The 13,357-nt window shown below is 43.3% G+C and overlaps 1 protein-coding gene across 1 annotated transcript; it reads left to right on the top strand.

Moving 5' to 3' along the window:
* Window positions 1–1,367: 1,367 nt before the first annotated feature.
* LOC308090921 (threonine synthase-like 2) lies at window positions 1,368–13,011 on the top strand (the record flags this gene model as incomplete). The annotated part of the gene is made up of 7 exons (XM_080436195.1): window positions 1,368–1,392; window positions 2,952–3,038; window positions 7,424–7,666; window positions 7,870–8,018; window positions 9,191–9,316; window positions 9,847–10,001; window positions 12,374–13,011. 7 exons carry the CDS (start codon window positions 1,368–1,370, stop codon window positions 12,597–12,599), a joined length of 1,011 nt encoding a protein of 336 aa, XP_080292321.1. The 3' UTR covers window positions 12,600–13,011.
* Window positions 13,012–13,357: the final 346 nt, after the last annotated feature.

Genomic DNA, 13,357 nt, shown 5'->3' with positions numbered 1-13,357 from the left:
ATCATAATTGAACTGGTGACCCCCCAAAATAATCATAATTGAACTGGTGACCCCCCAAAATAATCATAATTGAACTGGTGACCCCCCAAAATAATCATAATTGAACTGGTGACCCCCCAAAATAATCATATTTGAACTGGGGACCACCTAACAATATTTGAACGTGGGTCCTCCCACCCTGACAAGCACTTGGAATTGTATGAGTTGAAGCATTACATTTATTTGACTCGGTTCCACAGATAAATATTGTGAATAGTAAATGAATATAATAAAGAGCTGGAGAGATTTGGAGACTCCTGTTACAGAACAAACACTCTATAGGACCTGGTAAGACGAAGGAGGAGCCCGGCCAGGAGGCCATCCACAGAGCCTAGTACCTCCACGTGCCAGAGCCTCTCCTCTCCCCAGTCCCGGCAGAGTAGTTCCGGAGAAGCGGACTGAGTGGCCCTGTCTTTCCCTAAGAGGACTGACCGTGGGTAGCTACTGGAATGTAAGTCGGGGCTTGATCAACCCTGGCTGGGTCACCTGGCCGAGGGTGTATGTTGTATGTTACGAGACCCGAAACACCCGATGACCCCTGGCTACAACACTGATGATACGTCCCAGGTGCATCCATCTGATGTTTTTCTTTATTTAATAGCAATGAATACTATCAGAATATAGAGCTATAACACTTATTTTAACAAAAGACAATCACTTACCCTACATTTAAATAGAATAATAGAAGTAGAAACTTGAAGCAACACAATCAAAATATTTCCCACTGTTACGACACATAATGTTCATAACATACTACCATGTCTACAAAATAGAATAGCCTACTATACATGAGTTTTACACCGGAAATGGCACCAAGGGTTATGACTCTGTACATTTTCATGAAGGAAAACATAACAGCTTTCAGTACATGATTTTCCATGTCAGGGTATTAAAGTTTGATAACATGATGGAACTTTTAATGACCACTACTACATTCATGTTAAATATAGCAATAATACAATATTTGTTAACTGTTTACATTAATTATCTATCTAAAGTACATAGATATGGTGCTGTAATAACATATTCATTAGCACAGTGTTGGCCTCTATCTAAAGTACATAGATAGCTGCTGGCTAGCTTCACAGAACAGGACACTGTCCGTGATCCACTTTCCATTCTGAGGTTATCTGTTCTAAAAAATACATAGTCACTGTGCTGGAGGGTGTTTTGATTACAAATAACCAATACAACAGCATAATTGATGTTTCAATAGAGGGTAGATGTACTCCTGAACATGCTCATTAAGTTTAGCAAATGTTGCATTTGTTCAACCATTTGAGAGTCACATGGTTAAAGGACCTTTTCATCTACAGTGCAAAGGGGACATGCAGGGTCTTCAACAACCAGTCAGTACCTACGTCTACAGTTAAATAATGACACAGCCTGACACAAACAATACAGCATCAGGCCTATAGACCTGGCAATAGGTGTATTTGTGCCGGTTCTGTTTCATACGTGCTCTTCAATGAGATGCGTCTGAGTCTGTCTCCGGCTTCAGACAGCAGGCATACATTTAACTTGGAAAAGTGAATCTGTGTAACTTAAGTAAATATTGTTTACTCTGTCGCTACCAGTGAATATTTTTTAGGCTATCCATTTTTCACTGAAGAGTGTAAATGTACTGTAACCATTTCCTAACCCTGTTTGTGTGCCTAATTCAAGCTCACCTCTACAGCGATCGCGCTGTTTTATACGTTTTTGTCATAAAGATTTGACATATCGGAGAAGCTGTCAGAGCATCTGGAGCAGAGGGGAGAGAGTGACCAATGGAATAGCAGGAAAAAGCGGTCAATTTGATCTGAAGTCTGTCTGTGTGGTAGTTGGCCTTACTGCCGTCATGCGAGATTTAAAAGGATCCATATGTAAAAAGGTCCTTACTTTTTGAAAATGCTAACTGGTGTGACAGAACCACTTGACAGTACAATCAATCAATCAATCAACAAACAAACACTAAAACCTATTTACTGTATATTTAGTTGACCGGAGTCCCCCAGGGCTACTAGTTCCCCTTTTTTCCCTCTACACTAAATGTGTTTGCCGAAAAGGCAGATCTGCAAGCTGAAAGTTGTGAGCTTGTAGATCTACTATTTCCACCACATGTTCTAACCAGAATAGTGACGCTAGGGTTCATGTGGTTAATGTCACCTCATCCTGGCTGGGACATACAAGGTACAAACTAAAAACTGACTGCAGAGTTTTATAGGAACAAAGAAAGAAGAGATGAGATTGAAATGGGAATTCAGTACTCTGTGTGATGATTTTATGACCTGTTTGTTGACCTGTCTGTTGACCTGTCTGTTGATCTGTCTGTTGATCTGTCTGTCGACCTGTCTGTCGACCTGTCTGTCGACCTGTCTGTCGATCTGTCTGTCGACCTGTCTGTCGATCTGTCTGTCGACCTGTCTGTCTGATCTGTCTGATCTGTCTGTTGGCCGAATGTTTTTGTCTGATGAACTCTTGGCCCATCAACAGTGTGTAAACATTAATGTATGTTTTGTCACGTACACAGTGTCTCAGGTCTGAGTTGTCTTTGCACCTGTTGACCTTAGATTTAACTAAGTTTTTAAGCCTTTTTATCAGCCTTTATCACAACCTTTTCGGCAACCTACGCTCCTCTAGAGTCTAGTTCAGCTGTATGGTCTCCTTCTCTTAACCACAAACGGTTCACATCCTGTTCATCTTGTGCCTTGACAGCAAGGGGCCACCAACAGGTTTCCTGCTCTGATGCACTTACAGTTGGGGCAGTTAGTGAGAAGCAGCAAGTAGCGCAGGGCAGAGTTGAGTTATGAATAATACACGTTCAGGGGTGGACTGGAGGTCCGCCTCTCAGAGTTTGTTTTTACAAACGAGCCATGGAATGTGCATTGTAAATACATTATGCTTTAATGGTCTGTGACTGTGATACACAGAAACACGCGCAAAACCCCGGACATTTGAAGGAATTTATAAAAAAAACCCGGACAGGCGGAGAGGCACCCAAAAGAGGACATGTCCGGGTAAGAGGACGTATGGTCACCCTAAAATAATTTTATTTTCATGAATGATGGTGAATCATTTTATTTTCTCAGTTTTAAGCATAGCGTTCGCATGGATCAGTTGTGATGTGATATTGTTATAGGAACGTTAAAATAATAGTTGGATTGCTTGGAAAATTCTGTACTTTTGAAAGACATTAGAATATATGTTGTTGTAATTAATTGACTAATTTAGGAGTTATACCAAAGCTCAGAAATAATTCTGCTAAGCCGTTTGTAATGGAAGTTTGAAGACAGTAGAAGAGGCGATGTGTTTATGAATGTTAAAAGTAATGTTGGCTTGTCTGAAAAAACATGTACTGTTGGTAAACATTTAGAATACATATTGTTGTAATTAAATGAGTAATTTACAAGTTAAATAGAAGCAGGGAAATGTGTAAGAAAAGGGAGTTTGAAAGGGAAGTTTGGACGGTTTGAGACACAACACAGCCATGGGTTTGGGAACGTGAAAATAATATTTGACTGTGTTAAGAAATCCAGATATGGTTAAGAAAAATAGAACAAATGTTGCTAAAATTAAGTCAGTAATGTAGAAATTAGCTTGAAGTTTATACACAATTTTGCTGGCCGTTTGTATAAGGGCAGGGTGTGGATGGTTCACACACACCAGGGTGTGGATGGTTCACACACACACACACACACACACACACACACACACACACACACACACACACACACACACACACACACACACACACACACACACACACACACACACACACACACACACACACACACACACACACACACACACACACACACATTTTCTGACGTGACAGTAAAGGCTAGCGTGTTATTGAAGCTAAAGGCGGTGTTGGCTATGTTGGAAAAATCCTTGTGCTTTTGATATAAATACAACAAATGTTGTTGAAATGTAATGAGTAATTTACAAGTTAAAGGGAACCTGGAAATATGTCTGAAAAGTGGTTTTGTAATGGTCGATTGTGAAGCACAATACAGTTATGGTTTTAGGAACGTTAAAGTACTGTTTGACTTTGTTTGAAAAATCCAGGTACGATTGAGAAAAATAGAACAAATGCTGCTGTGATGAAGTCAGACATTTAGAAGTATATCTGAAGTTTAGAAAAATGTTTGCTGGATGCTGTTGCAAAGGCAGATTTGTCGTTTCTTGATACACATATATACACACAGAGACAAACACACACCACTGACACCACACACACATACAGCGCTGCACGCACGCGCACACACACACACACACACACACACACACACACACACACACACACACACACACACACACACACACACACACACACACACACACACACACACACACACACACACACACACACACACACACACTGGGGAGACTTTTACATTCACTCATGTGACATGAGAGAAAGAAGAAAGACTGACTGGCAGAATCACATATACAAAGAAGCTGTTGAATTTCCTACAAACTCTGATCATAATAAATATACATTTCAAGCAGAGCCAGGCCACAGTGGTGAATAGCAGTGTATTGGTGTTCTTAGCTCAGCTCCCAGGGTCTTTGAGTGAACACTTCACAGTTTTAAAAGAAATGGCAAAACTTAGCAACTCTACAAGCTATAGGCTAGTACCTAAATATTTGACCACTGCGCCATCCATCCGTTATGCATGCTGGTATTAGATATTAAACTGGAGCTAGTAGCTCTGTGTGTGTGTGGGAGAGTCTAGAGAAGGGGTCTTCAACGTTTTCAGGCCATGGACCCCCTAGCTGAGAGAGAGATGAAGCAGGGACCCCCCTCTATATTGTATAAAATTGTGTTTCGGATTATACTTTTTTTGTTTACTTGGTCTGCTCTTTTTTCCCTCTACACCTACACTGTACCTCTTTGACAAAAATAGCCGATCTACAAGCTCACAACTTCTCGCAGCGCGAGGCGCTGAAAGCTTGTAGATCGGCTATTTTTGGTTAAAGTTCTCCTCAGAAAAGGGATGCTAGGGTTCAAGTGGTTAAGGTAAAATAAATCATCATCATTTCACACAAAGATTTGGCGGACCCCCTGTAGTAACTCTGAGGACCCCCTAGGGGTCCCGGACCCCCTGTTGAAGACCCCTGGTCTAGAGAACAGCACTAGAGGAGAGGATGTGGTAACAGAGCAGGCTGTATGTCATGTTTACATGTGAAACCTTCAACCTGAACACAAGCCTGAGCCTGGCAAAGAACACCTGCCTCTCTGTAACCACCAGGGACGTGCAGAGGGATTTGGAGAGGCAGGCGCTGGAATTTCCAAAGGACACATAATGCCCTAAAAAAACATACCCAGACTACCCAGATTTGAGGAATATCTCTTTTTAAATTAACACTAGGAATCAAGAATTATACTGAAAAAATAACTCCACAACCTGAACAATATTCATACAAAAGTTAAAGGTGGCTGCCGTCACTGATGATCTATATGAGCAATACAGCATACATTACTCTACAACAGTGGGACAAAACCTTGTTGCCCTGATCATGAGGCACGTTGACCAAAAATATTTTTGCAAGAAGAGCCACAACCTGCCCCAAGCCTGCCCTAATTACTGCAGTTATTCATTATATTTAGGCATTAACTTGATTGCCTAGAAGTCAGTCAGCAATTTTGTGATCAATCAAAATTGTATTTGCAAATTGTGAAATGACACTGGACTTACAGAGCGAGAGAGGCCCATACTTGACAAACTATTTTAAATGAACAGTATAACAGTACTTAGTTTGCTTTTGTCCACACATACCTATCGATCGCAAATTCAGACGGATCACGTGTCTGTGTGCTCTCCTCACTGAGTGGACGTTGCGCACGGTATCGCGCACCGAAAATAGCCGATCTACAAGCTCACAAGGCGTCGCAGTTTGTAGATCTTGTAATTGTGCGTGACACACTCAATTAAGTATAATCAAGCTTTACTGGAGATACGGCGTACCTCATGGATTACGAAAAGGAGTACAAAAGGAAGATACATTCTCTTCTCTTCTCACTGAAATCTAAAATGACACAGATATTTGTTTTAAATAGTATTGTTTTGTATTGTTTTGTTATTGTGCAAATCAATGATTGTAGCTTAAGAGGGCTTAGTATAGTCATTACTGTCTTGCCAGTTATAGTCTGGGTGGGCTATAGTCCTACAGGTGGTTGGTCTCACATGGGGGTTTAGTGTAACCCAGGGACGTGCTGGCCACTGGGACATTTGGGACGATTCCAGAACGGCCGCGCCATTCCAGGCCGCCAAGACAGGGCAAACGGCCGGTGGGCCACCCAAAATTTTTTTAATAAATAATAATAATAATCTTTTATTTTATTTTTATTTTTTTGCTCCCGTTTTAGGAATATTACGGTGATTTCCGGGCCGCGCGGCCCAATTATTAGTCACGTTAATGTTTGGGCTGGAATCAACATAGGACTGCTGGGTTAAAACAGTGAAAAATGAGAGTCTGTACGGCTCAGTGTGCATGTTTGGGGGGAGAGTGAGCCTCTGGCTGAAGGTGCTCACCCTATCCTGCAGCTCGCCATAGAGTGGGTGGGAGGGGTTAGCCAGGATGGAGAATAAAGTTACTTTATTTCGGTTTTAGGGTGAGGGTGAGCTTCCAACTTTGGGGTGAATTGCCTCGAATATATTTGCAGTTCCATGTAAGCTGGTGAATCTCTGGGAAAGCTGCTGAGAGGCGGAGCACGCAAAGTGCGTCTAATTCTAATAAAATAAAGGTCCATGTGATCTGAAAAATTACTTCTACTCTCACTACATCTCAGAGGCAAATATTGTACTTTTTACTCCACTAAAATTATTTGACAGCTTTAGTTTACAGTTACAAATAGAGTTAAATTATTACTGCAAAACTTACCCATTAAGCCCTATTTTATATTTGAAAATAGCTGATTTACAAGCTCACACAATGCAACACTTTGTGAGCTTGTAGATCTGCTATTTACACAGACACACACACACACACACACACACACACACACACACACACACACACACACACACACACACACACACACACACACACACACACACACACACACACACACACACACACACACACACACACTTTCAAAGTATCTCTTGTCTCTATCTTTTGTCATGATGATGAAGTCATTTGATAGATGTACTTAAACAGAAGGTGGCTAAATGAATCACATGCACAACTAGAGAGGATCATGTTGTGATTACAAGGTGTAAGTGTTGTTTTGGGTGCATGGCTGTAGGTGAGACAGTCAGGACACACAGGGTTAACTCTGCTATGGCCTGGGGTCAGAGGTCAATACATCTATTAGGGTGAATGTATGAGATATTCCCTCTAGAAAGAATCTTCCTCTTGCTCATTGTCTTCATCTTTATGTTTCCGTGTGCAGCGGACGGCAGCTCAGACGACATTGACGTTCCCATACGGAGGCTGTTCGCTGACCAGGAGCTGGTGAAGAGCCATGGCCTGATGAGTCTGAACTCTGTCAACTGGTCCAGAGTGATGATCCAACTGGCTCACTTCATCTACGCCTACCTGCACCTCAGCACCATGGAGCAGCAGGCCCACCACCACAACCCACTGCCTCCTCTGGAGGTGGTGGTGCCCACCGGAGGAGCAGGGAACATCGCAGGTGAGATCCATTCATCACATCTAATGGGATTGTACTATCGTTAGAATCTTGAACTTGAACTTCAACAGATGCAGTATGTACATGAGGTTAAACATACTGTTAGGTGTGAAAGTGTTAACACATTGGTAGGTCCATATATCATAATTTATTTGCATGACTTGTTTGTAAAATAGTGTTGAGTCATGTGTTCTGTCTCCTATCAGCCGGCTGCATTGTGAAGCAGATGGGCGTGCCGTTGCGTCTGGTTGCCATGGTGAACGCCAACGACATCGTCCATAGGACGGTGCAAAGCGGGGACTTCTCCATGACCGACACTGTCACACAGACACTGGCCCCCGCTATAGACATCCAGGTACTGTCACTGTCACACACACACTGTCACACACACGCTGTCACATACACACTAATCTCTCAAGAACAGATTCTGCACTGCGTTGGAATCTGTCGGGGAGGTCCGTCATAACAAGTGCGCATGGGCGTGCCTTCAGATCAGGAAGCGGGCCGCGCTTTACCCAATCAAATGTAGTGGGCGGGATTCACGTGTCCGTCGATCTTTCCCCCTCGAAAAAAAAAACCGAAACTAATTTAACAATAACGTCCGCGGAGCAGACAAAACCACGGAAAGATATTCACATTTTAACTTACTCTTTCATCATAGAAACAAGTGGGCTTATAACCAAAACGATCGATGTTCTCTGGGAGAAGTGGTGTTAGTTCCGTGTAGAAATATTGTTAGTGGGAATGAAAACATAGTCGCACCAACCGGAAGTGACGCGTTGAAGGCATACAAAAAAACGGTTTCCTTTGCGCTCTGGCTCTACGTTTTCTTCCGCCCAGAGCCAACAGACATAGAACAAACAGCAGAGGGCGCTGTTTTTCATTTTCAGTTGGCGATGGGTTCCCAGATTGCACACACACTGTCACACACACACACACACACACACACACACACACACACACACACACACACACACACACACACACACACACACACACACACACACACACACACACACACACACACACACACACGCACACTGTTACACAGACACTGGCCCCCGCTATAGACATCCAGGTACTGTCACTGTCACTCTAGTCTCACTCCCACAACTTTCAAATGCTTCCGTCAAAACGGCCACTTTTTGATTGAGTTTTGGCCATTGTCGGGCTGGGAAGGTCGGATACCTGAGTAAAGTTCACTTTGAGCTGCATCCAACACATCCACTGCCATTTCCGTCAGCCTTACCGTTAGATCACTAGAGGCATTTGAATATATATATGTTTTATTATCATGTGGTGCCCTCAGTGGCTGATGCCCCAGGGCACTCGCCCCCTACGGCCTATGGATGATCAGGCCTTGCGTATATGTTTCCATAGGATCCATACATCATGTATATGTTTTCTACGTCTCCATATGTTTCCATAGGATCCATACATCATGTATATGTTTTCTATGTCTCCATATGTTTCCATAGGATCCATACATCATGTATATGTTTGCTATGTCTCCATATGTTTCCATAGGATCCATATAACATGGAGCGTGTGTTCTGGCTGCTATCAGGGAGAGATGGAGCCTTAGTGAAGGACTTGATGGAAGACTTTCAACGTTCTCACAGAAACACCCTGCCTGAAGCTCTGCATAAACAGGTTCATTACACGACAGAAACACCCTGCCATAGCAACCAGATACAGGAAGTCTGACCTCTTTATCACATGACCGAGGTTGGGAGGTTGGGAGGTTGGGCCTAGAAGTTAGGGCCGCAAAGCAAAGCGGGGAGGGAGGAGAGGAGAGGAGAGGAGAGGAGAGGAGAGGAGAGGAGAGGAGAGGAGAGGCCAGAGGGGCCGGACTGGGGCATGACGTGTGTGCAGAGTGACTAGGCCAGTGCAGAGTGACTGGACCAACCTCGGATCTGGCCTAGATGTGAGGGCCGGAAGCGGCCCTGACATCTAGTTCATTTAATTCATGAAAAGTTGTGATTTCTATTTTTTTTATTATTAATTAATTTAGCTTTTTTACATCTTTTGAAATATATATATATATTTTTTTTAAATGGAAGACACAAAAAAAGGGGTAATTTACCCATAAAAATGTGTCCACAACCCAAACATGGGTCCTGACCCACTGTTTGGGAAACAGTGGTCTAATGGGTCTGTGGTTGTGCTCTCTCTCTCATCAGTTATCCCAGGCCATGTGGACACAAACGGTGACAGATGAAGGCATTGTGAGCTCCATGAGGAGATGCTGGGAGGAGAACGGCTACTTGTTGTGTCCCCACACAGCGGTGGCAGTGTGGCATCACTACCACTGTCCCCACGACCCTGCAATTAACAGGTGAAAGGTCATCACATTGTTTTTAATGCAGCAACAGGCACAAAGTATGGAGTACCAAACCCTGTCTGACGGTCGTTGTGCATGACTCACCAGAGCATTTGTTCCTAATCTGGTGGTGGGCCCATTCTTGCTAAATGGGCCCCTCCTGCAAATAAACCAATCACAGTCAACTGGAATGTCATAATAACATCTGATTGAAATATTGATCACGTGACTCCAGAGATAATGTGTCCCAATTTGAGTTTTGGACAAAGTCTGTAGGAGCTTTAGCAAAAAGTGTTTTATGAAGAAAACACAAATTGGTGGAAATTCTTGTCAGGTGTAAATGGCCGTGTCCTAAATGGGGAGTTGCATCATGATCCAAGGAATCCAGGGTGAAAAAAAATAATGGATTCTTTAGCCTATTCACCTTATTCCTGGCTTTCTCCACTGCGTCACCATTGCCTCTTACATTGAGTTTTTCTCTGTATGCTGCTTCATTCAATATCTTTCCTAGTAGGCTACTGCAGGTGTAATGCAGGTAATCAGTGTGTTGCCAGATTTTGCAAAAGAAAAAGCGGCCAGGTCTATGAAAACAAGCCCAAAAGAAGCAACTAGCCTAACTTTACATTGACTATTAGACAATAGCAGATCAACAAGCTCACAGTGTGTCACATCACGACACGTTGTGAGCTTTTAGAATATTTTTGGACACATTTTAACAACACACATCTTGTATGGGGGTCAGCTGGCAACACATGTTTTCAGATGGGGGTCTGCAACTCTGCGGACAAATACTTATTAATCTGGGGGTCCTTGACATGAAAAAATCACACCCTGTGTGAAGTGGGCGGTGTCTTGCTAGCTAATCACAATACTGAATGGAGTCAACCAATCATGTACAAAAGATAAATACATTTATTGAAACACTCTTTATGATGGACGAAACCATAACTTGAAAAAAACCAATTTATGTTTTTTTTCAAGTTATGGTTTCTTATATAGGTTTATGCACATGTGTCATGTGACACTGGCCAATCACAGTCCTGAATAGATTGTGATTGGCCAATCACGGTGCAGGATAATTGTACAAATTTCCAAACCTCACTTATAGGGGCGGTTTCACAGCGCAGGATATTTGTACATTTTTCCAAACCTCACTTATAGGGGCGGTTTCACCGCCCAAAAATGGGGGAGCCACTGGTTTAAAAGACATTAGAAAGCAAGCCCAATTAAGCAACTACACTTTTAAAAAAAAGCCCCAAATTGCTTAATGTAAGCAGACATGGCAACACTGGTAAACGGGAAACTCATTGATATGGGGCTCCCCACCTCCCCTACTCCCCTACCTGGCCACGCCCGCGGTGGGCATGGAATAAGGTGAATAATTCAAGAGTTATAGCCCAAGAGGTTCTTCCATGGCCTACTGAGAGTGTGTGTGCAAAGTTTGACGCTGATTTGTTCAGCGGTGCTTCAGATTTGCTGTTCACAGACACACAGACAGCAGGACCATTCCGGCCTGGAGGAGATAAATATTGATGCCAGGTTGAAAGAGGCCACTTTAACCTTTTCCCCAAATCAGTTATTTTATTCAAATCGATTATACCTTATTATCCATTACATTACAATCAGTTTGATTAACTGCTGCACCCCTAGTCTGTAATCCTCCTATAATTCCACAAACCTCTGAGCCCAAACCTCTGAGGCCAAACATTGTTCTGCCCGGTTCTTCTCCTCAGTGCCTGGAGCTATTGATCTCAAATTGCACACAGCCATTGACCATTACCGTGTGCATGGGACTGCGAAGCCCGTTTTTCGATATCACTAAATCTCAGCTGTTTATTCGCATTTTTATGTCAAAGAATGTCGCCATGCTTACGGTGGCTGCTCAAACTGCGCGTGCGTCGCATCTACAGCCCCACTGCGTTACACTGTTGCACACACAGAACACTCGCCCCGTGTATGCGCGAACACGCACGTGCGCATGCACGTTGGGGAGGCACGTGTCAGAATTATTTGTGTTCGTGCGACGGCCGTGTGTGTGTGTGTTCGTGACGGGGGACAGCTCTGGCCGCATGAGGATGTACATGTGTGTGTGCGCCTCAAGCGCACAAACACCGTGCTTAAACTTAGAAGGACTTTCATTTACGCACGTGTACACAGAAAACATTCTTACGGATCTGTGTATGTGTGTGTGTGTCTGTGTCTCTGTGTTTGCGACGGGACCCGGGGGGTCCGCAACGGGACTCACGGGGGGAGGGGGAGGGCAACAGGACGCGCGGGGGTGGACGCGCGCCAGGACGCGCAGTAACCCCACGTTTGCTACTTTCGCCTGCACACTTCACCGGGTATGGTCTAGTTAGTTATAATTAGTTAAGCATGTTTTCTTCCAGGTGCTACGTAGCTACAGCCTCTCCCGCCAAGTTCCAGGCGGCAGTGGAGAGGGCGGGGTTGACCTTTGACCCACCGGAGTCGGTGAAGGCGTTGGACCAGATGGCCACCCGCTGCCAGAACCTGGAGAGGAGTCTGGACTGGAAGACTGACTGGGAGAACCGCCTGAGAGAATGCATCCAGTCTATATACACATCTAGACAACCCAGACTTACCACAAACACTTGATTCATGTTATTGACAATACGTTGTTTAAATTCAGAATGGTCGATTATATCACTGTTTCTCAACATCGGGTCTGTGGACCACCAGTGGTCCAAATGGACCCTTCATCCATTTTTCAACCTTATCTTCATATATTTGGTCCTCTCTAATACTCATTATAAAATGGCACAATTTCTGTATACTCACTCTGCGCGTCTCATTAGTGGGCTGTAGACAGTTCAGAAACCTGCCTACCAATGACATCATCGTTGATGGGGATTCTAAGCTAATAGAAACTACACCATTTATCTTCCTGGAAAGTTAGCATGCTGAAATAGAAGCCATTTTCCTTACATTATTATTATTTTATTAAAAAAAAATCTTGTTTGAAATGACCAAACCTGTCTACCGATGATACTGGTAGGCAGGACTGTCCACAGTCTTACTCTGAGACACAGACTGATTGGACAGAAATCTTATCAGTGGACCAGTTATATGAAGATAGGTTGAAAATGGGTGAAGTGGTCCTTTAATTCAGAATGGTTGATCAGCACTAAATGTCTTCTGTACACTGCCAGTAGGCCAAGGATTTACCTATCTCATCTTTTCATGTTTTACAAGACATCAAGCTTTGGCCTACTAGCATTTGTGCACAAGATATTATGTGGACGATTGGGCTCGATCACATCCACTGATGCTGTGGGCCTCAGTAAACTGAATAATATGACAGTATCACAGGCTGTATCAATTATTTTCGCAGTGATTATTCTATAAAACACTTT

This window comes from Gymnoscopelus braueri (genome assembly GCF_963280865.1).
Source record: "Gymnoscopelus braueri genome assembly, chromosome: 8".
Lineage (NCBI taxonomy): Eukaryota > Metazoa > Chordata > Actinopteri > Myctophiformes > Myctophidae > Gymnoscopelus > Gymnoscopelus braueri.
Note: the sequence above shows the minus strand (reverse complement) of the source record. Positions and strands in the feature narration are given on the sequence as shown.